The sequence below is a fragment of the Heterodontus francisci genome, chromosome 35 (assembly GCF_036365525.1).
Source record: "Heterodontus francisci isolate sHetFra1 chromosome 35, sHetFra1.hap1, whole genome shotgun sequence".
NCBI lineage: Eukaryota > Metazoa > Chordata > Chondrichthyes > Heterodontiformes > Heterodontidae > Heterodontus > Heterodontus francisci.
This window is the reverse complement of record NC_090405.1, coordinates 36760217-36787632: the sequence shown is the minus strand read 5'-3', so window position 1 is coordinate 36787632 and position 27416 is coordinate 36760217. Positions and strand designations below refer to the sequence as shown.

General features: G+C 42.4%; 1 protein-coding gene across 1 annotated transcript in view; it reads right to left on the bottom strand.

The window, feature by feature from the left end:
- ptpn9a (protein tyrosine phosphatase non-receptor type 9a) overlaps window positions 1–27416 on the bottom strand; it is a 227005-nt gene that overhangs the window by 39014 nt on the left and 160575 nt on the right. Inside the window, exons 6-8 of the mRNA XM_068015349.1 lie at window positions 26737–26847; window positions 21253–21572; window positions 4866–4956 (exon numbers count right to left, since the gene is read on the bottom strand). Of these exons, the coding sequence (XP_067871450.1) occupies window positions 4866–4956; window positions 21253–21572; window positions 26737–26847 (522 nt within the window). The remainder of the gene's footprint in view (window positions 1–4865; window positions 4957–21252; window positions 21573–26736; window positions 26848–27416) is intronic.

Here is a 27416-nt window from a genome sequence, read left to right as displayed (position 1 = left end):
CATGTGGATTGTCTTTATCTATTTTAGATAATAGAGGGATTCAATGGAGTCTCTACCAACAAACTGCACTTCATTTTTGTAGTTTAAAAGAAAATCATCCATACCCCTTGGGTGTGACAGTGCTAATGATGAACTTTCAGTCAACAGAATATTTTGATTGTGTGTGAGATGGAAATGGTACCACTCCTTTTCTCCTTCAAGCGATGCTGCTCAACATAAGTGACCAAATGTCTCTGAAAGAAACCTGAAGGCAAAATCTGACAGTAGCTGACCTTGGGATCTATCTTGTTGCAGCAGCTTAGCTGAACTATGGTCTTGGGGGTCAGAACTCTTCTAGATCAGTAAAGCTTTGCACCCATTTTCTATCCAGCATCACCACTGCTAATACAGCCACTGAGCTTTCATGTGACAGGAAGTGTGAGTGTTTTACTCACATCTGGGGTAAAATGGTTGAAGAAAGTTTTAATAAGGAAACCTGGTATACACAATATGTGATTGTCCAGCAAGGCACCAGTGGAAAATGGGTGAAGGTGTAGAATCAGCCATAAAATTGTGCATTTGTATAAAGTTAGCACTGGGATTGAACCTGGGGATGGGGCTATAGCTGGACTTCCTGCTCGTGACGACAACAGCAAGTGACAAAAGAAAACAGGCTTCAGCTGCCCATTCCTCTTATACAAGCAAACAACAAAATTACCTCTTCAGATTCTGACCACATTTGCCAAGGAAAATATCTGTAATAATGATGCATTGCTAAATATTCCACAATAACATTTCAGCTTTGATACACAGAGTAAGATACAATTACAACTTCTATTTAAATAGCATCTAAAAGTAGTTCACAAAGGTGTGATCAAAAATTAGGATGCTGAAAAGGGGGGAGATATTGCGGGGAGGGTGAACACAAGATTGTTCAATGAGGTGGTTTAAGGAGGATCTTATAGGTGGAGAGGGAGGTTAATAAAGCATACAGGTGCACTTTCCCTTTGCCCCAGTGAAAGCAGAGCAGGCAGAATCACTGGCCGAGTGACATCATTCCACTCCATCTTTCACCGATGCCATGATGGAAGGCAACATCTATTCTTCTCACTCTATTGGAGTTTTCCAAGTGTAAAAAAATGCTGGAGACAGTCTAAGGAGCTACCCTAAATTTACCACCCCGCCCCCAGACTCCTCACTGCCACACTTGGTTTTAGTGTAGAGGTCAAAGCTCTCATGGTCAATTTGTTAAGTGCTATGGTGTTTTTCCCCTCAGATACTGCTAGATGGCACTACAACTCTGCCATTCCATCTCACTAACACTGTGCTGATAACCCGGGCAGTTAAATTAAAAAAAAGTAAAAGCAAAATTCTGCAGATGCTGGAAGTCTGAAATAAAAACAGAAAGTGCTGGAAATACTCAGCAGGTCAGGCAGCATCTGTGGAGTAAGATGCAGAGTTAACGTTTCAGGTCTGTGACCTTTTATCAGAACAATTTCATAAAACATAAAAGGCAACCAAATAGCAGTGGATATTTACAAAAAGATGCAGCTGATGCATTAAAATAAGCAAAATTAGCCATATCTGCGCATCACACAATGAGACAATTATATAACCCTCCTGGGACACAGTATCTGGATCCTGTTCATACAGCACACTGGACAATTCTAGCTCTGGAATCCTGTCCCCAAACCTCTCTGCCTCTCTCTCCTCCTTTAAGACCCTCCTTAAAATCCATCTCTTTGACCAAGCTGTCCTAATATCTGTGTTATGCAGTGTCAAATTTTGTCTGATAATGCTCCTGTGAAGCACCTTGGGATGTTTTACACACACAAGTTATTGTTGATCAGGAAAATAAATTTCATGAGAGACTAGCAGGTGTGAAGTGGGACATTTCAATTGTAAGTATTATATAAAGAAAACTTACAGTCTGTATGGAATAGTTTTCATTATTGTCATAGAAATACTAAAAAATCCAGTTGTACTAGAATTCTGTGTGGTCACTGGGAGCTGCATGTCTCACCATTACTTTTCTGCTCATTCATATTTATGGTCAAGTCGTGTCACTGTCAGTCAGTCATCCTGTCACTCATCTAGAGAGAGTGGTTGCATTCACACAGTACACAAACATTTCTCTGTGCTCTTGAATTTTTTTGATAACACTCCTGTAAAGTGGCTTGGGAAGTTTTACAATATTAAAGGCACTACATAAATGCAAGTTGTTGTTGTTGAAGGCTCAGGTTTAACTCCTTGTCTTGACTTTCATTTTCTGACCACATGCAATACCTGTTGTTGGGGAAAATTGGCACAGGTCAGTTCAACACTCAATCTGCTGGTGACCAGGAACAGGGCAAACAAAACATCAACTGGGACTGTTGCCAGGAGTTTACATTCGTCACTAGCCAGCTTCAGAGACCCGGGAAGCCACTTCTCGAAGTGATCCACTGCCCTGATGCCAGCAGCAGGGCTGCGTCATTAACATTTCTTTTCATTCACAGGCGGCAAGGCCAGCATTTATTGCCCATCCCTATACAACTGAGTGGCCAGTTTAGATGGAAATTAAGAGTCAAACACTTTGTAGTGGGTCTGGAGTTACCGATGGGCCAGACCAGGTAAGGATGACAGGTTTCCTTCCTACAGGACATTAGTGAACCAGATGGATTTGTTTAGCGGTCACCATTACTAATACTAACTTTTTTTTTAATTCCAGATTTATTTAATTAAATTGAACTTAAATTCCCCAGCTACTGTGGTGGGATTTGAACTTGCATCTCCAGAACATTAGTCCAGGATTATTTTACATTATTACATTGTTTTTTTTAAATTCTTTGATGGCATGTGGATGTCGCCAGCAAGGCCAACATTTCTTGTCCATCCCTAATTGCCCTTGAGGAGGTGCCACCTTTTTGAACCGCTGCAGACCGTGTGGTGTAGGTGCACCCACGGTGGCGTTAGAGAGGGTATTCCAGGATTTTGACCTAGCGACAGTGAAGGAACAGTGATGCATTTCCAAGTCAAGATGGTGTGATGGACCTATGGATAATTAGTCTAGCAACATAAGCACTATGCTACTGTACTCTTAAGCATTACAGCCCAAGTCAGGGCTACTACTGACAGCACCACTAAGATAAGGGCTGAGGGGGCACAGTGTCTACAGTGACACCAGTATTCCAGTCAGAATGGAGAAGATTGGATAGTTCCCCTGTCAATAACACCTGGATACCACACTGCTGTAAATGGCTGGGATTTATTTTACGCACATAACTATCGTGTAACTATCGTCTGCTCACTGCATTTTGCCCAAGAAATCTCCCTGCTTTTATCGGGAAATTTTGCTGTGTTTTCAGTCATGAGTTCTTTTTGCTGTAGCTCATTGACATTCTTTCTAATTAGACCCTGCAGACTGTTTGCTGTAGTGTGTTGTTTAAGTAGACTTCATTTGCTGTAAAGTAGATAGTTTTCTGAGTCCTGCTGCAAATCCCACCTCACTCCAACTCATTGATTGACATTCTGTATGAAGGGGATATTGTCACTATCCAAGAACAAAAAGTTCTCCCTCTGCCCCAACCAAAATTCTTCCCTCAACTTGTAACCAACAAAAACACGTAAACTGGTCATTCACCTCAACGAAATTAAACCAGAAAATGCTGGAAATACTCAAGTGAGGTAGCACTTGTGAAGAGAGAAACTAAGTTAATCTATCAGCTCGATGGCCCTTCGTCAGAACCAGACAGTTCTGATCAAAGGCCATTGAGCTGAAAGGTTAACTCTGTTTCTCTCTTCACAGATGCTGCCTCACTTGAGTATTTCCAGCATTTTCTGTTTTTATTTCAGATTTCCAGAATCCACAATATTTTAACTTTTGTCATTCATCTCAGTGGCTGTTTGTGGGCCCTTAAAAAGCTGCTGTGTTTGCCTACATATTAACAGCGGCTGCAACTTTAAAAACAACTGTGTGTGGGGCACTCTGGGATGCCCTCAGTGACTGTGGGGTGTTCAGAAATGCATGTTCTGTCTTTCAACTAGATCAGAGGGGTGTTTTTCAATACCAGCTACTCTCAAAATCTCATTAATGCAAGACAGTAACTCCCAACTTCAAGTTGGTCTATTGGAGTACTCAAAAGGGGATTCTAACACTGAATAAATGAACACCTGCTCTTGTTTAATCAGTCTCAAGATTGCTGAGAAGTCCCATGTGTTCTCATTGTTCAATACAGTTCACTACTAACCCTACAAGTCCCAATTACAGACAAAAGGCTGGGTCATGGACAGCACCATGCTTCGATAAATCTCTCAGGCCCTTCAGCAATCTGTCGCGCTCATGTACATGTTGCATTTCACTAGTAGTCACTATACATTCCAACCCTAAACAAACACTTGTATAAAGTTTTCATTTGGACTAAAAGGAAGGTTTTCTTGTAGTCCATGAAAGTAAATTAAAACTAATCCGCGATGTCACTACTGCTGTATTGTCACACCACTGATTTGATTTCCGTTGGTATTTTTCCACGGGTATCGCAGCCAAGACTTGCAATATACTGAAATCTGTCAAGAACACCAAGTACTCAGACAGTGATGTCAGGTGTTTTGATCAGTTCTCATTTGAACTCAGTAGGGAGAGTTTCACTTGTCTATAGTGACAACCCAAGGCCAGGAAACAAAAAAAAACTACCACAGCAGAGTAAAGCCTGGTAGCTGGTCTGAGTGGTGACTAAGACAGCAGAGCCCTGGCCATCTGGGAGACAAAGTAAGGGTAGCAGCTTGGAGGGGAGCAGAGGGGCAGGCAGGATGAGAGAACATATAAAAGACATGCCCACTCTCATGCCACCACAATCCACAACCAAGTAATTTTTCAGCCTTTGGCTTTAGGAATCTTTATATCTTACCTCGTCATGATTGAGGGACTTCAACTTCACTCTAGTTTGGTCCAGGCACAGTACATCCCCATATCGATTCTTCTGCTGATTGTACGGCTGTCTATGTGGAAAAGAAAGATACCGTTAGTGAAAAATCACCATCTTTCTGTTAAGGGCCCCTGCCCTCCATTTATCCAATCCCTACTATTAACGCCATTTCCTAGATTACAGTCCTGCTCTAAGTTGGAGTGCCCTACACTGGTCTCTAGCAATGGCCCTCTGAGCCAGCTCCCAGGGATAATGTCATAGCAGGTTGGAGGCAAACAATTTTCCTCCTACTCTGGAGAAAGCCCTGATCATTGTCGAATGTGGTTAGATCATCTCAAACAAGAGAGAATCTAACCACTTCCCCATGATGTTCAATGGCATTACCATCGCTGAAACCCCTACTATCAACATCCTGGGGGTTATCATTGACCAGCTGAATCTGGACCAGCCACATAAATACCGTGGCTACAAGAGCAGATCAGAAGCTGGGAATTCTGAGGCGAATAACTCACTTCCAGACTCCCCAATGCCTGTCCACCAGCTACAAGGCACAAGTCAGGGGTGTAATGGAATACTCTCCACTTGCTTGGATGGGTGCAACTCCAACACTCAAGAAGCTCGACACCATCCAGGACAAAGCAGCCCACTTGACTGGCACCTCACCCACCATCTTCAACATTAACTCCCTCCACCACAGTGGCAACCATCTACTAGATGCACTGCAGCAACTCACCAAGGCTCCTTTGACAGTACCTTCCAAACCCGCGACCTCTACCACCTAGAAGAACAAGGGCAGCGGATGTATGGGAACACCACCACCTGCAAGTTCCCCTCCAAGCCACACACCATCCTGACTTGGAAATATATTGCCGCTCCTTCACTGTCACTGGGTTAAAATCCTGGAACTCCTTGCCTAAAGCTCTGTGGGTATACCTACACCCAAGGACTGCAGCAGTTCAAGAAAGCAGCTCACCACCACCTTCTCAAGGGCAATTAGGGATGGGCAACAAATGCTAGCGATCCTAGCCAGCGATGCCCACATCCCATGAATGAATTTTTTTTTAAATCTGAGTTTTGCACCAGGAAGCCTTGGAAGTAGGAGCATGAGACTCCCTTATTTAAGGCTGAATTTTAAAAAACTGGACTCTTGCTGTTCCTACTCAGTTACTGTGTGAAAAAATTAGCTCAACATTCAGTGGCTCATTTTTTGGTTCAATTCTTGTAATATTTTGCTTACCCTAGAGTGTTATACAATTCCTCTGGAAGGACAACGAGTCACATTAACTCCAAGTGCAACCACTAATCAATCTGGATCCTCAAAGCTGGAGGGGCACTTCTCCATTTCATAAAAGTTTTAATAGGTGTCATGTTATTGGGATGACATTTGTAACAAATCAACGCGCTGTTCCTAGCTGGCCCTGTGGTACTTGGCAGTGCTTTAGGATCATTACAAATCCAACAAGGAGTCCAATGATGAGAATAGCTAAGGGGGTGATGTTGACTTGCAACAGTTTAAAGTAGTTAAAATGCTCTTTCCACTGACTATGGTCCTCCAAGTGTTTAGCAGTGAATTCCTTCTCTTCCCTCTCCTGTTATGAGCTCACTTATGATTTATCTCAGATTCTGTGAAATACAACACATTATAATGTTGCAGCTTCAATTTTAGTTACTTCCACTGTTTTACCCTCATTTGTTTTTAAGCTGCACAGTTCTGTACATGATGTAGCCCTTATTCAAATTGTGCAATATTAATTTTCAGCATCTAAGTAGAAGCTGGAATATGACCCCCCAAAACACCAGCAAAAATCCTAAATGCTGAACAAGAAAAACTGATTTGCACTTGTTCAATCATGACAAACCATTAGCCTTTATCTTGTTCCTTGTGGGTTGACATTGGATCTCTTTGAAGCCAAGAATGCTCCAAGGTGACATGATGCACAGAACCAAATCAGCACTCCAAGATACTGAGTATACCGAGTCTAACAGATACCTAAAACAGGCAGAACACTGTTGAACAGCCAGCCTGCCTCACAAAAGGAGCCCTAAAGGGGTAGACCTCTCACTAGCAGCCACTCAGCTACAGACCAACAGGTAGGTTTGGCTGCAGCAGTTACCTAATCAAGGCTGGTTAAAGGCCAGCAGTACCCCTATGCATACTTGGAAATTCCTAAACATTAGCTCTGCTAACCCATATCTAAGCTATCCTGACCAGGCTAAGTGGGATGTGCCCCTATGGGCAGAGTCTGTGCACCCCATAATCAGGCAAACAGAAGCCCTACAGGGAGGTGTCAATTTCGCAGTAATCTGATCAAGAGACGCTTGAACATGGTCAATGTTTCTTTGATATGCTCCCATGAAGCACCTTGGGATGCTTTACTACAACGGCACTATATAAATGCAAGTTGTTATTCCTGTTGATAGGTTGCTGATGCTCAAAAACCTAACTGACCAAAACAAAACCCACCACAATCTGAAGAACATTTAAAAACTAATCTTACAAAATGTGGGCCAAGGTCAATAAATCTCCAGATACAAAAATAGTTATATTTACAGCCTAGTGTCAGTTTTAGTCTGCCAGCTATTGAATTTGTTAAAGCAATGCTCAAGCTAAGTCCAGGGACGCAGTGTTTTGTAACATGGGCTTGCCATATCCTGAAAGCTACCCTCCCTCTTGCTCCCAGCAGAATCACAGAGGAACTAAACACAAAAGGTCAATGAAGGGTTAAGGCTTTCAGCACATCTGAGCTTGTGCCACTACTACCATAACTTAGGATGACTGAGTTTTTAGTCTCTGTTGGCCAGATGGTTGTATACCACAAGCTGCAGGGATCTACATATAAAACTTACATCCAGGCTTCAATAGGTATTTAGGTGTCAGCTGTGGCTCAGTGGGTAGCACTCTCGCCTCTGAGTCAGAAGGTTGTGGGTTCACGATCCACTCCACAGACATAAGCACACAATCTAGGTTGATACTTTAATGCAATACAGAGGGAGTGCTGCACCGTCAGAGGTGCTGCCTTTCAAGTGAGACGTTAACCCGAGGCTCTGTCTGCCCCCGAGGGAGATGTAAAAGATTCCATGGCACTATTTTGAAGAACAGCAGGGGAGTTAATCCCAGTGTCCTGGCCAATATATATCCCTCAACCAACATCACAAAATCATCAAACATTATTATCACATTGCAGTTTGTGGGAGCTTGCTGTGCACAAATTGGCTGCAGCATTTTCTACACTACAACAGTGACTATGCTTCAAAAGTACTCCATTGGCTGTAAAGTGCTTTGGGACATGCTGAGATCATGAGTGACACTATATAAATGCAAGATTCTCTTTTTTTCTTATCATTTGCAAATCTCAAGATGCTGATGCTTTCAGGTCTTGGTGTGATTTAAAGTTGAACCATCCAGGCCAGCACCATCTTTTACAAATCTCCAAGGCCAAAAATAAATTCAGCCAGGACCAGCCAAGCAATAAGGAATATAAACCGAAATGCTTGCTTAGGCAGTTATTTAGGCATCGAAAGCCAGATTACTAGGGCTTGAGGGCCATATATAGCCCTAGACCAAGACCAAAGTTTGGATAATCTTATCTAACCCAAGCAGCCCAACATCACCGCGAACTATCTCACCTGGTAATTCCAAACATTCCTTCATTGATTTTTTTTCTATGATCTGTTTGGCATTTACTTTTCAGTAATTTTAATTTATGCCCATCTGATGAATACTATTCTGCACTCTTTCTTACTAAATAAGCTGTATTTGTTGTGTTCCATATGGGATAAACATAATCATCTGGAACAGCATTCCATCAAACTAGTGCACCCAAGAATTTATCTAGTGAGTGATACAAAAGGAACTGGAATACTGCATGACTTATGAAAGCGTATTACAATATTAACGCCACAGGCATGTAATTTCTCCTAAAATCAGCCACTCCTACCCCAAGCAACCTAGAATCTGCAAATTAAATAAAGCCAAGATGATATTAGCATTTATTAATGTACACTGTAGTATCTAAAACCAATTCTCCTTATTCTGTCTCTTCTCCTCCAGCATCAGCTTGGCTCAGTGATAGCAGTACTGTCCCTGAATTAGGTGACTATGGTTCAAGCCCCACTGGAGGATTTGGGCATATAATCTCGGCCAACACTTCAGTGCAGTATTGAGGACGAATTGCATAGGCAGAAGTGGTGCCTTTTGGATGAGATGTTAAACTGAAGTCCCGTCTGCATCCTTAGTCAAACGTAAAAGATCCCATGGAACTATTCAAAGAGGAGCAGGAACCTTGCTGTGCACAAACTGGCTGCTGGGTTTGCCTACAATACAAACTTCAAAGGTGATTAATCAATACTGAAGCACTTTGGGACATCCTGAGGACATGAAAAGTACTATATAAATGCATGTATCTTTACCCCCAGTGAATTATTTCTCCTGAGTTAACTGTGTACTTGAAGGTAATAAAAACAAGAAATGCTGGAACCACTCAGCAGGTCTGGCAGCATCTGTGGAAAGAGAAGCAGAGTTAACCTTTCGGGACAGTGACCCTTCTTCGGAACTCCGAAACGTTAACTCTGCTTCTCTTTCCACAGATGCTGCCAGACCTGCTGAGTGGTTCCAGCATTTCTTGTTTTTATTTCAGATTTCCAGCATCCGCAGTATTTTGCTTTTATTTTAGTGTACTCTAAGGTGATCGCTTTACTCTCAATAAAGCTGAAAATGGATTAATACGAAAAAAAACTTTTTACGTACAGACCATTTGAAAGTAACAATGAGATCAATTCTTTCAACCGCAGTAAAAAGATGACACACAATTCTGGGATCTAGCAGCAAAAAGTGTCATTTGCATAAAAGCAAAACAAGGGATATGACAACATCCTAGAACATTGCGAACCAAACCCAACAGCACCGCTCATCCCTCCACATATGACCACAACTATTACCAGAAACAGTTCTGAGCTCACACCACACTGTGCTACCTAATTATTCAGTTTCCAAGATTACTAAACACAGACTAACCACAGTGTAACCACATAGCAAATACACAGAAGTATAGAATTCCACTGAACTTCCAGCTCAATTAATCTAGCACACATGGAATACATACCAATCAACGGCGTGCATTAAAAAAATCGTCTCTTCACCCAAACTAGAAATGCATCTGATTCAACTGTCTACCATTTAAGCTTATAAAGTAACTGGAATGCACTGCCTGAAAGGGTGGTGGAGCACATTTAATAGTAACTTTCAAAAAGGAATTGGATAAATACTTGAAGGATTTTTTAAAAAAACAGGGCTATGGAGAAAGATCACATCAGTGGGACTAATTGGATAGCTCTAGCAAAGATTTGACACAGGCATGATGGGCCAAATGGCTGGCTTCTGTGCTGCATCATGGTATGATTCCATTTGTGTAGAAAATGCTGGCTCAAAAATCAACAAACTATGCACCAAAAGAGAAAAAGCAACTCTTTTACAAGTAATTCTAAAATAGTAAAACATATGGTACAAAAATCTTATTCCCGATTCCAGCGTATCCCAGCCACCATAAAACCAACAAAAACAAAAAAAAAAATCCCTATTTAAAGGCACCCAACTGCTCAAAGGCAAGCCAACGAAAGTTGATTCTACTCCAGTCTCTCCACTCTCCCTCATTCTGAAAGGTCAACACAAACTTCAGTCAACCCACATTTCTCCCATCCAAATGGGCACATTCCCCTCATGTCAACGTCAATTGTGCTGCATCACAATCACTTTGCTCTGCTTTTTACACCAAGAGGAGAGAGAATCCAAAGCACAGACACCACATAAAAATCACGCCACTATTGCATAACAGTGTACAAGAACAGAAAACAGGTGGTATGGATTTATTCCACTTGTGGTGAGACGAAACCTGTATAATTTACCTCATGACTGTATTCAGGGACACACAAGATCAGGCAGACTTTTGAATTTAAAAAACCACGCAGAAAAAATACTTCCCAGTCCAGGCAACTAAGTCTGATTTCTCACACTTTTGCCACTTTGAATTACTCAGATCAGCTAATACATTCTGAAAATGAAGTACACCATGCAATATTTTCTGAAGGGTCAAATGTTATTGTATTTTTAGGGTGCATATACCAATACAGAGGGGTATGGCAGAGGGCGGGTAATCATATGCTCACCATCTTGTATTAGGCTACAGCGCATGGTACAATAGAAGGAATGGGAGAAAATATCTAAAAACTATTCCACGGGAATTATATTCTACACTTTACAGTACAAAATGAGCACACTTTAACAAGGGAGCTTCAGAAATGCATACAATCCTAGCAAAATTACACCATTCAAATTTAAACTTCAGACAGCTGGATTTTACTGAGAGACCAGGGAGTCTCCACATCAAATGCATAGGACACCCTGCCATCACTGATCACATCACAGTCAAAGCTGAACCCTGTTATCCATGTGACAGCTTGAAACTTGCCTGAAAAAAATGACTCCTGTGGGGTTCAAGCAGGGAGAATATAAAACGAGAATGCTGCTTACAAGAAAAAAAATGTAAAAATAGTTTAGGTTAACTGATTCCGTCAGTGCCGTGTAAACACACTGAAGTGTTTGTTTACAACTCGGAAACAGTGATGTAAAGTAACTTCCCTCAGTGCCAGGATCTCTCTGGAGCCACTGTTTCCCAGTGACAAAATCAGACTAAAAGTAAACAGCACTTTTATGCGGCTTCCAAATCCAAAGGATGTCTGATTCTGCATAGGGTTTGTACTGGGGAGCAATGATATGGGTTCCATTGCCACAGGTAGCTACTTACATAAGTCAGTATTGTTTGGGAGGAACTTTTGACTGCAGGGCTCCCTTGTGGAAAGCATCCTCAAACTATAAATAGTTTCAGACATCTTTTTACTGCCAAAGTTTCCATAACAACAGAATGTTCCAAAAAAAATTATTCTTGAACAAGCAAGTCCCTTTTTATGGGTTGCTGTATACTGCCGCACCAGTAAGAAATTCCTCCCCCTCACCCCTCAGCAAGTTTTAAACCTCTGCTGCACACAGATTGTAAAGTTATTTGACAAATGATCTCCATTTTTCTAAAGAACATACAAAAAATGGCAGACAGGAAAAGACATACTGGTCACATTACCTTATGCATTACAATACTGATATTTATACTTATGCTCCCGACTTGGAAAGTACGCAAGTACTAACAATTTTTCTAACTCCAAAGCTTTCACGAATTACATCTGCACAATGTAACTTAGTATCATGCATTCGATAACTAATAATAATGGGAATCTCTTGGGTGAAAAAAAAAACTAAAATTCCGTGAGACCTCTAACTGTAGCACCAGTTTGTAACTCTAAGGATCTGTAATGCTTTTTTCCATTGCTACCTCAAACTACGGGGCGGCACAATGGTTAGCACCGCAGCCTCACAGCTCCAGCGACCCAGGTTCGGTTCTGGGTACTGCCTGTGTAGAGTTTGCAAGTTCTCCCTGTGACTGCGTGGGTTTCTGCCGGGTGCTCTGGTTTCCTCCCACAGCCAAAGACTTGCAGGTTGATAGGTAAATTGGCCATTGTAAATTGCCCCTAGTGTAAGTAGGTGGTAGGAGAACGGTGGGGATGTGATAGGGAATATGGGATTAACGTAGGATTAGTATAAATGGGTGGTTGTTGGTCGGCACAGACTTGGTGGGCCGAAGGGCCTGTTTCAGTGCTGTATCGTTCTATGACTGTACTGCTTTTCTCATGGTTAATTCAAATGCTTCTGAAACGGAATTAAATCAAGCACCATCATTGTCCAATACAAAAGTCAATTAATATCACCTGGTAATCTGACCTAGTTGCACAAAATTGCAGTACTGAACATCAACATTTGCCATTGTATGAAAGTTTATTATGGACATTACAGGTTACTTTCATACCATAGGAGTGCAGCTGATTCCATAGCCCTGGGTCTTCTTCCTTGGCTGCACTCCACAATTTGAACAAGCCCAGATTCCAGATCAGAAGCTGACTAAAATATGGGTCCACAATTCTGCTGTAGGGACAAGGAGCCAGTTTTATGAATGTAAACACAGGATGCTGGTGCAATGCTTGCTCTCAAGTTAGCCTCTGTAAGAAAACAGAATCTGTGGAGACTGGTTCCCCAATCTTGACACAGTAGTGGGAAGACATGCAAAGCTCTGTTGCCCTGCACTAAGTTCCATCACCGATAATCCCTGTGCTCACTGACCTACATTGCCTCCTGGTCTGGCAATGTCTTGATTTTAAAACACTTGCCCTCATTTTCAAATCCCTCCGTGGCTTTGCCCCTCCCAATCTCCTTCACCTTCTCCAGCCCTACAACCCTCCAAGGTCTTTGCACTCCTCCAATTCTAGTCTCTTGTGCATCCCTGATTTAATTGCTTCATCATTGGTAGCTACCAGCTGCCTAGGGGTTCTGGAACCCTCCCTAAACTTCTATGCATATTTACCTCCTTTAAAAGGCTGCTTAAAAAATAACTCTTTGACCAAGTTTTTAGTCCTAATATCTCCTGATGCAGCTTGGTGTCAGATGTTGTTCGACAATGCTCCTGTGAAGTATTTTGTACATTTCACTACGTAAAGATGCAATATACTAGGTACAATAACATAGTAGTTATGCTGCTTGACTAGTAATCCAGAGGCTTGGACTAATGACCTAGAGATATGAATTCATATCCCATCATGACAGCTACAAATTAAATTCAATTAATTAAACAAATCAGGAACAAATGGCTAGTGTCAGTAATGGTGAGCATAAAACTACTGGATTGTTGGAAAAACCCATCTTGGCTCACTAATGTCCTTTAGGGAAGGAAATCTACCGTTCTTACCCGGTGTTGCCTATACCTCTCTCCAGACTCACAGCAATGAGGTTGACTCTTAACTGCTCTCTGATATGGCCTTGCACTCAAGAAGGTACTTCGTTAACACCTTTTCAAAGGAAGTTAGGAATGGAGAATAAATGCTGGCTTTGCCAGTGACGCACACATGGATTAATTTTCTAAAAAGCTGTTGTTGTTGACAGAGCACGCACACTGTGCTCCTGAAACTCGATGAAATTAGCTGGCACAAAAGATAAATGCACCAGACTGTTGCTGCAGGGGGTGGGAAGATTCCCAGTCTCGATCCTCAGCTTCCTGGGCTCAACCTTGGAGACCCCAAAGCTGTCTCAGCTGTTCAAGGTTTTAGTGAACCAAGTGCATGTTGTTGAATGCACTGTAATCAGCTGGTGTTAAAATCAACCACACATGCCAGCTCACTGGGGCAGAGAGAGCTTGAGCAATGCATAGGAATTGGGAATTTTTAAAGCATTTGTTCATTTACTCAACAAATTTACAGGAATGGTGACCTATTACTCGTGGAAGAATGCACCACCAACTAGTTACTTACTGTACATTTGAAACCTGGGCTTCACTCATTGTCACTTTAAACAGCTGTGCAGAACTACAGCAACTCAAGAATCTGAGTTACAGTTAAGACATGAAAGGTCAAATACCTTCAATAACTGGCCTGCCAATTTCAATAACTGAGATGCCCACAATGGTCTTTATATTGAGACAGAATGTGTTCTCTGATGCCCTTTTGACAGTCAGAAAATATTAAAACATTTTTGCCAATATGCTGCAATCTTTTTTCTACACTTTATGCAATTTAGTAATTACCAGTTGAAGAATGAAACTGTGTGTCAATCTCTCATCGGCCCAGATTTTTAATATGTAACATTGAGTTTCTCTCACTATTTACAAATTAAGCAGGTCTGACTCCAGGCTACATGGGAAGATTTATTTTAAACCCATGTTCTTTTTCACCCTATAATCCTCTTGCACCAAGCAGCTTCCCTTCGACCACTGCTGCTTATGGGAGGGGCGAGAAAGCAAGTGTCTATTCATCTTTGGTTTCTCAAGGAAGTATCTCTTTTGCTGTGTCCCACTACTCCCACAATGGTACGGCTGCAATTCGGCTGTCTGGGCAGTTGTGGACATAACATTCCATGAAGCACACTACAAATGGAACTTGTGGGGGGGGGGGGGGGGGGGGCGGGGGGCGTTGGTCATTTGGCACAAAAGAGTCTTTAGCCAAGTAGGGCAGTGACTGACTGGATCATGGCCTTCTTCACAGGTACTAACAATGTGACTGATCAACGTGATTTGTGCAGATGCCAGTCATTGAGAGATCAAGCCTCGTTATACACCACTCTATTTTACGTTACTACTGGCACATCTTGCCAGTGAAAATAAAATTATGAATCTTTGAATAAATCACTTCGTATTGCTTCCGCATGCTCCACAGCTTCTGTTAATTACTATGACAACTGAAGTGTGCAAATAAAAAAAATTAATTCTCAACACAGACAGGAATAGAAACGTGAGTTAATATTGCACTGGTAACTGTAGATTCCTGGGCTTACTTCAATCCCACTTGTGGCACTCGATTAGGGGAATTTCACACTCAGGTAGCAAACCTGTAACACACGACCAGTGTGATACCTGCTGTTAGGCACAAATTAAACAGCATATCTCTCTTTCAATACCAATTTTCTTACTTCACAATAACGTAGCATCAGCAATATGCCTGAATGGCAGACCCACTTCTTCCTTCTCTGACCTGGTCAAGACAGAGAAGTTCGAGTGACACAAGACAAAAGACCACCGCCCCCCACCCCCCACCCCCCGCCCTCTATAGTGTCACCACCCGAGCAGCTTTAATTTGAATGTTAAATGGGCCACTGTCGCTCAAGTTTATGGTCCAGTAGACTGTACATGGAGCTCCATGACTAGGTCAAGAAGATCTCAGCAAATGGATGTAAACAATGACAATATGAAGTATCTCACACTTCTCACTCTGCAAATATTCTGACATAAAATGAAGCTATAGGATAACAAGACTTGATACGACTGTGCTAACTTACTCCAACAGCCAACACAGCACACATCGAGCACCGCTTCCAGCACTGGTTCAAAATTGTTCGAAAGCTTCCTGCAACCGCTACAAATTTAAATCTAACGTAAATATCCAGGATATGGTAGCCTATTGCTTATAGGTCATGAGTTCAAATATCACCATGGCATGTTATGAATCTAAATTCAATAAATCTGGTAAATTTTGGGCTGGCACCAGAAAAATTGAGTCAGTTTGATGATTAGCTCCATGACATGTTTTTGTTTTAATTACTTTATGGGATGTGGGGATTGCTGGCAAGGCCATCGTTTATTGACCAATCCCAATTGTCCTCGAGGTGATGGTAGTGAGCCACCTTGTTGAACCACTGCAGTCCATAGAGTCACAGAGTTATACAGCACAGAAACAGGCCCTTCAGCCCACCTTGTCTGTCCCAGCCATCAAGCCTATCTATTTTAATCCCATTTTCCAGCACTTGGCCCATAGCCTTAAATGCTGTGGTGTTTCAGCGCTCATCTAAATACTTCTTAAATGTTCTGAGGGTTTCTGCCTCTACCACCACTTCAGTCATTGTGTTCCAGATTCCACATTCTGGGTGAATTTTTTTTTCCTGAAATCCCCTCTAAACCTCCTGCCCCTTGCCTTAAATCTATGCCCCCTGGTTATTGAAACCTCTGCTAAGGGAAAAAGTTTCTTCCTATCTACCATATCAATGCCCCTCAATTTTGTATACCTCGATCAAGTTCCCCCTCAGCCTTCTCTGCTCTAAGGAAAACCACCTTATCCGATCCAGTCTCTTTTCATAGCTGAAATGCTCCAGCCCAGGCAACATCCTGGTGAATCTCCTCTGCACCCTCTCCAGTGCAGTCACATCCTTCCTATAGTGTGGTGCCCAGAACTGTACACAGTACTCCAGCTGTGGCCTAACATTTTATACAGCTCCACCATAACTTCCCTGCTCTTATATTCTATGCCTCGGCTAATAAAGGCAAGTATCCCATATGCCTTCCTAACCACCTTATCTACCTGTGCTGCTGCCTTCAGTGATCTATGGACAAGTACACCAAGATCCCTCTAACCTTCTGTACTTCCTAGGGTCCTACCATCCATTGTATATTCCCTTGCCAATTTTCATGTCATCTGCGAACTTAGGTACACACACAGTGCTGTTAGAGAGGAAGTTCCAGAAATTTGACCCAGCGAAAGTTCCAAGTCAGGATGGTGTGCGACTTGGAAGGGAACTTGAAAGTGTTCCCATGCACCTGCTGTCCTTGTTCTACTAGGTGGTAGAGGTTGTGGGTTTGCAAGGTGATGTAGAAGGAGCCTTGGTGAATTGCTGCAGTGCATCTTGTAGACAGAACACACTGCGGCCACTGTGCGCTGGTGGTGGAGGGTGTGAATGTTTAAGGTGGTGGATGGCGTGCCAATCAAGCTATTCTGGAAAATCAGCAGCACTAAAGAAACTCTAATATTAAAATCTTCGGTGTTGCTAATGAAAGAGCTCATTGATACAAGTACAGTTTCGTATTGGTAAGTGAATTATCTTTAAACAATGTAAATAACATGGAAAATAAGAATTTTGTGGTTTTATCAGATAATTTAGAATTAAGTAGAGACTGTAGGCACTGTTGGCATAATCAAATGGCAGTGCTTTGATTGGCAAGAATATTTTTGCTCCTAATTTGTGCCTGTTATATTATGGATATTTTATAGTGATATTATTACACTACAACAGAGGCATACATGTATGATCTCAGTGACTCCATTTCCAAATGGAATATTATGCTTATTAAGGAATGTTAAAGGAAAACCAGTACACTGGTACCATGGCAACTGATTCCTTGCGTCAAGGCAGGAGTGGCTTTGCCTGAAACTCCATTACAGAATTTTTCACATGAAAGCTTCTCCCTTTGCAAACCACCAGCTAAAGAGATTTCCATATTAGATCAGGCTGAAAACACTGATGGATAGGAACAGATTCGCTTCAGTTTTAGCACACGAAAATTGAATTTACCAACTATATTTAATATGCGATACCTGGTTACACACTGCATTCCGTACAGTGTACCAGTTACGTACTGCATACCATGCTGTGCACAACGCGGTGCATGAAGTAGTTTAGAAAATATTTCCTCCTTCCACTTTAAATATTCCTGTACCATTTCTAGTTGAGAGCAGGCAACTGAGCTCACCCGACCTCTGCCATTACTGATCTGTAATTAAACACCACAGCTGATTTTCTCCTCCTCTTCTCTTCATTCTGACCTCTTTGTTCCCTTCAACAGACTGAAAGCAGGAACTCAGCATATGGGAATCACAGGCACATACCACAGACCCTATTACTCCACTATGTAAGTGGACCTGTAAGTAAATCAGCTTTGCTAATTGTATTTAGGATTAAGTAGGCCGTTCAGCCCGTCGAGCCTGCTCCGCCATTCAATACGATCCTGGCTGATCATCCACTTCAATGCCTTTTTCCCCCACACTATCCCCATATCTCTTTGTCATTGGCATTTAGAAATCTGTCAATCGCTACTTTAAACTTACTCAATGACTGAGCTTCATTAGCCCTCTGAGGTAGTGAATTCCAAAGGTTCACAACCCTCTGAGTAAAGAAATTTCTCCTCATTTCTGCCCTAAGTGGCTTCCCCCTTATTTAGAAATTGTGTACCCTGGTTCTAGACTTCCCAACCAGGGGAAACATTTTATCTGCATCTACCCTGTCTTTCCCTTTCAGTATTTTGTAGGTTTCAATGAGATCACCTCTCATTCTTCGAATATCTAGAGAATACAAGCCCAGTTTCCCCAATCTCTCTTCATAGGACAGTCCCGCCACCCTAGGAACAAGTCTGGTGAACCTTCGTTGCACTCCCCCCACGGTAATATCCTTCCTAAGGTAAGGGGACCAAAACTGCACAGAGTACTCCAAGTGCGGTCTAACCAAGGTTCTACACAATTGAAGCAAGACTTCACTACTCCTATACTCAAATCCACTTGCGATAAAGGTTAACATGCCATAAGCCTTCTTAATTGCTTGCTGCATCTGCATGCTAGCTTTCAGTGACTTATTGATGGGGACACCCAGCTCCTTTGTACATCGACACTTTCTAATCTCTTACCATTTAAGAAATACTCTGCACATCTATTCCTCCAACAAAAATGGATAACCTCACATTTTTCCACATTATATTCCATCTGCCACAAGCTTGCCTACTCACTAAGTCTGTCCAAATCCCCTTGAAGCCAATTTACATCTTCCTCACAACACACATTCCCACCTAGTTTTGTGTCATCTGCAAACTTGGAAATATTACATTTGGTCCCCACATCTAAATCACTGATATATATTGTGAACAGCTGGGGCCCAAGTACTGATCCTTGCGGTACCCCACGAGTCAAAGCCTGCCAACGCAAGAACCACCCGTTTATTCCTCCTCTTTGCTTTCTGTCTGCTAACCAAACCTTAAATCATGCCAGTATATTACCTCCTATCCTATGCGCTTTAATTTTTGCTAACCCACCTCCTGTGGGGTCTTTATCAAAAGCCTTCTGAAAATCTAAATATACTACGTCCACTGATTCCATTTCATCAATTCTGTTAGTTACATCCTCTTAAAAATCCAACAGGTTTGTCAAACATGATTTCCCATTCATAAATCCATGTTGACTATGCCCAATCAGATCATTATTATCCAAGTGTCCATTTATCACATCCTGGAGAATAGATTCTAACATTTTCCCTACTACTTATGTAAGCGGGGACAGAGCGGGCGGGGGAGGCGGGGAAAGATGGGCCGGAGAGATTTGCAGGGGGGGGGGGGGGGGGCACTCCCCCGCCCCCCACCCCCCCCCAACCCCGCTATCTCTCCGCATCCCCCCACACCGCTCTCTCTCCGCTTCCCCGCATTACGTGACGTCATCTGCGCGTGCGCCAACCAGTCCTGGCAATGTGGAACGCCGCGCACACGCAGAGGGCAGGAGAAACCATCCATAACACCCTCCAGAAACTGGTCCTCGACAGCATTAGCATTCGCATTAATTAGGATTACCCAGTCTATCTGCAAACTGAAGTCACCCATAACACTATTACCCATGCTACATGCTTCTCTAATCTCCTGATTAATGTCATACCCCACATTACCACTACTGCTTGGTGGCCTATAAACAACTCCTTGTTGTTTATTCCCACCACCCAGATTTTGTTCTTCCGATCAGAGAGCCTCCCTTGCTAATGTACTGATCTCATCCCTTATTATCACGCAACACCACCTCCTTTTCCTTTCTCCCTCTCCTTCCTAAATGTTGAATATCTGTGAATATTCAGTTCCCAGTCTTGGTCCCTGTAGCCACGTTTCCGTAATGGTAATTAGACATACCCATTTACCTCTATTTGTGCCTTTAAATCATCTACCTTGTCGCAAATGCATCGTGCATTCAGGTAGAGTGCCCTTAACCTTGTCAAGACGACATTATTGTGCATTCTAAACCTAGTTGATGCTTGCCTTTGTTTCTATCTCCTGTTACCAGCTTTACCTCCTTCTAATTTGAGCTACTGCTCAGGTCCCCATTCCCCTGACAAGCTAGTTTAAACCCTCCCCAAAAGCACTAGCAAATCTCCCTGCGAGGATATTCGTTCTGGTCCTGTTAAGGTATAGCCCGTCCATCTTCTACAAGTCCCACCTGCCCCAGACTGGTCCCAATGCCTCAGAAATTTGATGCCCTCCCTCCTGCACCAATTCTCCAGCCACGTATTCAATCTATCAATCCTCCTATTCCTATGTTCACTAGCACATGGCACTGGGAGTAATCCTGAGATTACTGCTCTTTAATTTCCTTCCTTTGGACAGTAATAAAAAGGACCACTCACTGTAGGAATGCTACAACTTCAATCAGTTTGCAATTCGAAGTAACACCATGACATGTGGCAAACTGTTGTTAAGGAGCAGCACATCATTGCCTGCCTATTCCTACATAACTAGTACACTGTACATGGGAACAGGAGTAGGCCATTTAGCTCATCAAGCCTCTTTCGCCATTCAGTTAGATTATGGCTGATCTGTACCTTAACTCCATCTACCTGCCTTGGTCCCATATCCTTTAATATCTTTACCTAACATCGATCAATCACAGTTTTGAAATTTTTAATTGATCTAGTCTCAATTGCTTGTTTTGATGGAGCTCCAGATTTCCATTATCCCTTGTGTGAAGAAGTGTTTCCTGACATCAGCCCTGAACTTCCTAACTCTAATGCTCCCTTGTTTTGGACTTCCCACCACAGAAAATAGTTTCTCTCGCTCTACCCGATCAAATCCCTTAATCATCTTAAACACCTCAACTTCATCATCCCTTAATCTTCTATACTCAAGTGAATACAAGCCCAGTCTATGCAACCTGTCCTTGTCACTTAACCCTTTTAATCTTTTTTTTTGGTTTATATGCAAACAAACACTGAACTAACAATGAGCAGTTGAATGTGCCTGGCGGGGTCTCCCGTCGGATGTCTTCATATTCCTCATAGATTCCCCTTTTCTGAACGGTGTTGACATGGTCTAACAGTTCTTCCACTGCCATTCCTTCCAGCCCCGGCACATGTATGGACATTTCATCCCGTGGGAAGCCCGTGATGAGCTCGTCCAGCGAGTCACTGTGTCCATTTGGTGAGGTTAAAAACTGTTTGTTCCAGCTGGAATGGTCCAGTTTCAGCACCCCGCCTAAATGCTCTGGCAGGCAGTCCCTGGGCAGGTACTGTTTCAACTCGTGCGTCTTCACCATTTGCACCTGCAACATATGTACAAAAGACAGTCAATCCAGTTCCTACACATTACAGCAGGTACGCTTGGATGAATGCAATTTGTCTACTATATGCAACATCCAGCATAACGTAAATGACGTCTGCGGACCAGCAGTGCCAGAAGAAGTTAGGACTTCCTGCACTCTGCCAGCTGAGTGAGAGCTGCTCTCAACAAGGGTTCCTGGTTCTCTGGCGCAAGATGCATACTCTGCTAGTTTTTCTTTAAAAATTTCAGTTAATTCTCTTCCTGTCCCCTGGAGATACTTCCCCTTAAAAAGGTACACGTAATATTTTTTCCTCCCATAGGAATGATGGAGAACAGAACCTTCCCAACATCAGAGTGATTTCCAAAATTCAGTGGCTGTTTCTGCCCAAAATAAACTGCACACTTAAGATGTTGTAACCAGCAATTTTGAAACTGAGGCATTTCAAATGATTAACGGATTATCACGTTTTGGCAAATGTAAGTGACTGGTTAAGTGTGGGGACTGTTCTTTCTTTTGGGCCTCCTTATCTCGAGAGACAATGGATACGCGCCTGGAGGTGGTCAGTGGTTTGTGAAGCAGCGCCTGGAGTGGCTATAAAGGCCAATTCTGGAGTGACAGGCTCTTCCACAGGTGCTGCAGAGAAATTTGTTTGTTGGGGCTGTTGCACAGTTGGCTCTCCCCTTGCGCCTCTGTCTTTTTTCCTGCCAACTACTAAGTTGGACTGTACCAGCTGCAAAAATAGCCACTAGGTGGCAGGTCCCTCTGGAGGATTGTTAATGGTGTTCACGATCAGACATGTGAACAATTCATAGCTGTTTACAGCAGATTTTAGTTTAAGATTATTAAAATAATTGAAGGGCTCCTTCAATAACTCAGCAAAAAGTGTGTGTCTCTCTCTGTCTCTCTGGGAATAACTGCCCAATTCTCACTGTGAGATCCTGATCTCAGACCCCATTGCAGAAAAACAACCTGCCCTCAGGAAAGATGGAATGTGGAGAAAAATCATTTTGTACAAAATACACAAGAGATCTGTACTACAGCACAGTTTGAAGTAGGGAATGCATTTATCAGCTATCCACTGTATTTGTAGACCTCCCTGTGTCTGCTTTTGAGACTAACCAGGCTTTACACTAGCTCTCCTGTGAAGCTCACATTATAGTGGAGTACGGTACTTTCACAACTCTAATATATGGACGTGAACTCCCTAAGAGTTGAGACATCGCTTTTGACTGACATACGTTGTCCAAGCCTGGACAACGTATGTCAGCCAAAAGCGACGTCTCAACTCATTCCATCTTCGCTGCCTCCAGAAAATCCTTGGCATCAGGTGGCAGGAACGTATCTCCAACGCAGAAGTCCTCGAGGCGGCCAACATTCCCAGCATATCCACCCTACTGAGCCAGCAGCACTTGAGATGCCTTGGCCATGTGAGCCGCATGGAAGATGGCAGGATCCCCAAGGACGCACCGTACAGCGAGCGCGTCACTGGTATCACACCCACCGGCTGTCCATGTCTCTGCTTTAAAGACATCTGCAAACGCAACATGAAGTCTTGCGACATTGACCACCAGTCGTGGGAGTCAGTTGCCAGTAATCGCCAGAGCTGGCGGACAGCCATAAAGGCGGGGCTAATAAGTGGCGAGTCGAAGAGACTTAGCTGTTGGCAGGAAAAAAGACAGAAGTGCAAGGACAGAACCAATTGTGTAACAGCCCCGACAACCAATTTTATCTGCAGCGCCTGTGGAAGAGTCAGTCACTCTAGAATTGACCTTTATAGCCACTCCAGGTGCTGCTCCACAAACCACTGACGACCTCTAGGCGCTTACTCATTGCCTCTCGAGACAAGGAGGCCAAAGAAGAAGAGAAGAACTCCCTAAGAGCAATGGCAGCCGTTCATCCAACCTTCTATGGGTTGAGAGTGCAGCGTTTTGAAAAATAAATAGCTCTCCAACAGGAACCTGCAGCAGAGGACAGGGAAGAGGAGCATTCAGAGTGTTTCAGATCTGTGCTGAACTATTTGCAAAGCAAAGGTGATTGGAGTGCATTCTACAGACATCACGATATCAGTGGCTGTATCAATGACCTGACTTCCACACAGCTGACAATCACTTTTTTCACAGGTCTCACAATTAACCAACCCAGTGACCTCCACTAAATCCACTCAGCTAGTCAACCATGCGATTGCGCTCATCTTGTGACAAAATAGCATCATGGCACTCGGATTCAGAAGCACGGGACTGGCTGTTTATGAATTTTTACCCACGACCAAATTGGTGAATGTTTTGTTTTTAAATTTGCACACCACGGTAATCAGTACAGAAACCTTGTGACGAAGGGGCCAGACCTTTAACTCCGCTTGCTATTCCCACAGACGCTGCCTGACCAGCAAACTGGAATCTTCTATTTTTGATTCAGATTTCTAGCATCGACAGCTATTCTGCTTTTTGCTTCTCTTTAGCATTACCTTCATACAATCACAAGTGTGTAAAACATTACATGGCAACTGGAATTTGTTGAAATAAAAGGAAAATGGCACTAGTTTTATAAAAGTACACAGTTTCTCTCATTTCCTTTTGGTTATTGGCCAGCAAAGAGACAAACTCAAATGACGCTACCTTCTGTAGCAGAACCTTAATTATCTACTACCATGGGGGAGATACTCCAGGCTATAATCAAAGTTCCACCAGGCAAAATGTAACTGCTGTAAATATGGATCATGTCGGCACTCCGAATTAAAATTCAAAATTTAAAACTTTAGTTCTAGGAAGCAATGCAGGCGAGAAAACAATTTGTATTGGTTTAATATGAGTTTACCTTCAGGGCAAATCATATTTCTCACTTGAGCTCTTAAATGATCTATTGTACTGTGCAAAGAAGTTATTTAATAAGTTTGTTCAAAGATCTCACAATCCATCCGATTACTAATGCTCCAAGCCTCCCAATTCAATGTCTCAAATGCCCTCCTCCCCACAAAATATTAATAATGGGAGATCTGAAAGGACATAACCCCACAAAACAACACATTTTATTTAGGTATTGTTTTCAAAAGTTCCTCAATCAAACCTAGTATGGTTCATACTTAGAAAAATGGGCAGGACACTTGGGAGAGAATGCAGAGCTAGAAAGGCCGGAGAACAGTTATCTTACAAAATCAAGGTTCACCCCAGCAACCAAACTAGACATAGAGGCTGAACCCTCAAAGTTTTAAGGGCACCAACATTTATGAAACAAACATTCCGTCCGCCCTGTCCTTTCTCCCATCTGAAGCACTCGGCTGATTTACATGGTGATCCATTGTATTGCCAAATCGCTATACAGTTCTGCTTGCCCACATTGCCCCCGCCTGCCTCTGATCCCAATTCTGTAGCATCATCCATCCTCCTGCTACAAACATCTGTCCAACTTCTTTTTTAAATCAGATATTCTTGATTGAATATTTATTCTGGTATTAGATACCAGAAGAATTTCTACCCAAAAGCATTTCTAGATCTTTCCCACCATGACTTATTACATTTTGCTCTATATTTTGCAAGAACTCACTGTCACTAATGCATTTCTATTTTAAGGTACTTAAACCTTAACCTCCCAACTTTGCTCGATGGAGCAGCATCTGACTTCCTGCAGTTCATCAGAGCAGATTGACCCAAGGATCCATAAACATCCCAACTGCTTTTCTCTGAACGCTCTCCAAATCATTTCAGTCCTTTTGGAAGGACAGATTCTGGAGTGAGGAAGAACCAGGAGATTCACAGCACTGAAGAAAGACATTTATCCCATCCTGTTTGTACCAGTTCTTCATCTGAGTAATGCAAAACTAGTTCCACTCCTTACACTGCCCTCATAGCTTTCTCTTTCTCTGCTTCAAATATTGCTCAAATTTCCCTTAAAAGTTGCAAGGTTTCTGCCTCAACCACCTCCAGTGGCAAAGCATTCCATGCTTTCTCCTATTCTATACAGCAGAGCCAAACACATGGAGATTCTCCATTCCATTTGTAGACTTGTGCTTAAATCAATTTCTCTCATTTTTAATATCGCAGTCATTCAACATGCATGATGTCTTAAATACTGAAACCCATTTATCATATCCACTATCAGCTAGCTGATGAATATTTAAGTCAGGTCTGACTGAGCCCAGAGGCAAGAGTCACATGTCCTAGTTATAAAGACTATCTTCCATTGTCTAATTTATCACATCTCCTTGTGGTCGACATGTCCTAATTTTCAGCAATCATCTATGAGGGACTCTTCAAAAGCCAAAAGAGCAAAATATTTTAAACACTTTATATTTTTGTGAAAATATTTAACGGTATGTGTTCACAATGGCAAGCTTACATGACTAGAAGTTGGAACTAATTTTCAGGAGTTACAAAAATATACTTCATTAAAATTTCTTATTCTAGTTGAAAACGTACAAATACTTTCTATGTTTGGCAGTACCTTGCAACTTTTATCAAGTAGGCATCAGGAGTTAGGACAAGGATGAAGTGCACTGGATACCATTATGGAACTGGCAGACTCTGACTGCTTAGTTATTGAGCGCTTTGAGCTAGACAACCCTAGTACAACAAATGATCGTTAACACTGTACCCACGTCTGTATACAAGGGGATCAATTCCAACATCAAGGTGCTATCTCAAAAATCTATCAACAGGAAGAAATGGTGTGCATGACTGGAATTGTGTGCAGACTGTGGATTAATACAAAATGCTTCCAGTTGCAGCACAGCAATTCCGACATAACCAGGATCATCTCACATGCTGCTCTGGCTACAATTCTGTTGACTGTCTGGCTGCATTGCTCTGATATGTTCGATAATGGACTATGGCATAGAGTAGACCATTGTTCTGGACTGAAATGTGCCTACAGCAACAGTTGGGTTTAATCTGCAGCCTATTAGAGTTGAAAATGTCCCAATGCAGACAGACACAGATTTTTAAGATTCAAACAGATCTATAGTTGGCAGATTTGAACATTCTTAGCACTTATGACCTACCAGCTTTTGTTGCTAGCTCAGTCATGAACTTGGGATACAGTTTATAGTCCTGACATGTCACCTACATGCAAAAGGGATGCGCAGATGATTGTGGCACATCAGGATAAAGTTACTAAATACAGCCAACAAAATTGAGCAACATCATTACTGCTAAGTCTGCATAGTACTTACTCTTTCCCGAAGCTTTTCTTTAAGAATTAAGCTTAAAACGGAATATGGAAATCGAAACCAGACCGGTGCACCAACAATGAATACTTTTTTCAAACGAGCAGGAAAGGCTCCCTGAAAACAGAAAGGTGAATGTTACAATATTGTATTAAAAAGAAAAATTGAAAGGCTTGCACTTGACATCTCAAAATACTTTACAGCCAATGAAGCACTCCCTCAGTACTGCCCTGGAACGCCAGCCTAGATTTTTGTGCTCAAGCCCCGGAGTGGGAATTGAATCCGGAACCTTGTGACTCCGAGGTGAGATTGCGATCCACTGAGCCACAGCTGATGCACAAACAACTCAAATACCTGCAGAAAAATTAACTTACTGACCCATTGATACAGTATGACTGATCTAAAAGGATGTTGCTTCCAAGGTAACATAATAAGGCTTTATTAAATCTAGGATTTTATTTATTTTTGGAAAAAAGCAGTTTATTAAGACAGTAACAGGTTGGCACACATGACAGGACCCCAACTGCACAACTAGACAAATATGAAACAACGACTGCAGTATAATTTCTGCTGCCAGAATCAAAACCAGAGGAAGTGGAGAAAGACAGACAGAGAGCGCGAGTGAGAGCAAGCTAAGAAAGGGGGAGAGAGAGGAAAAGAAAAATAATTTTCTTTAATGGGCAAGT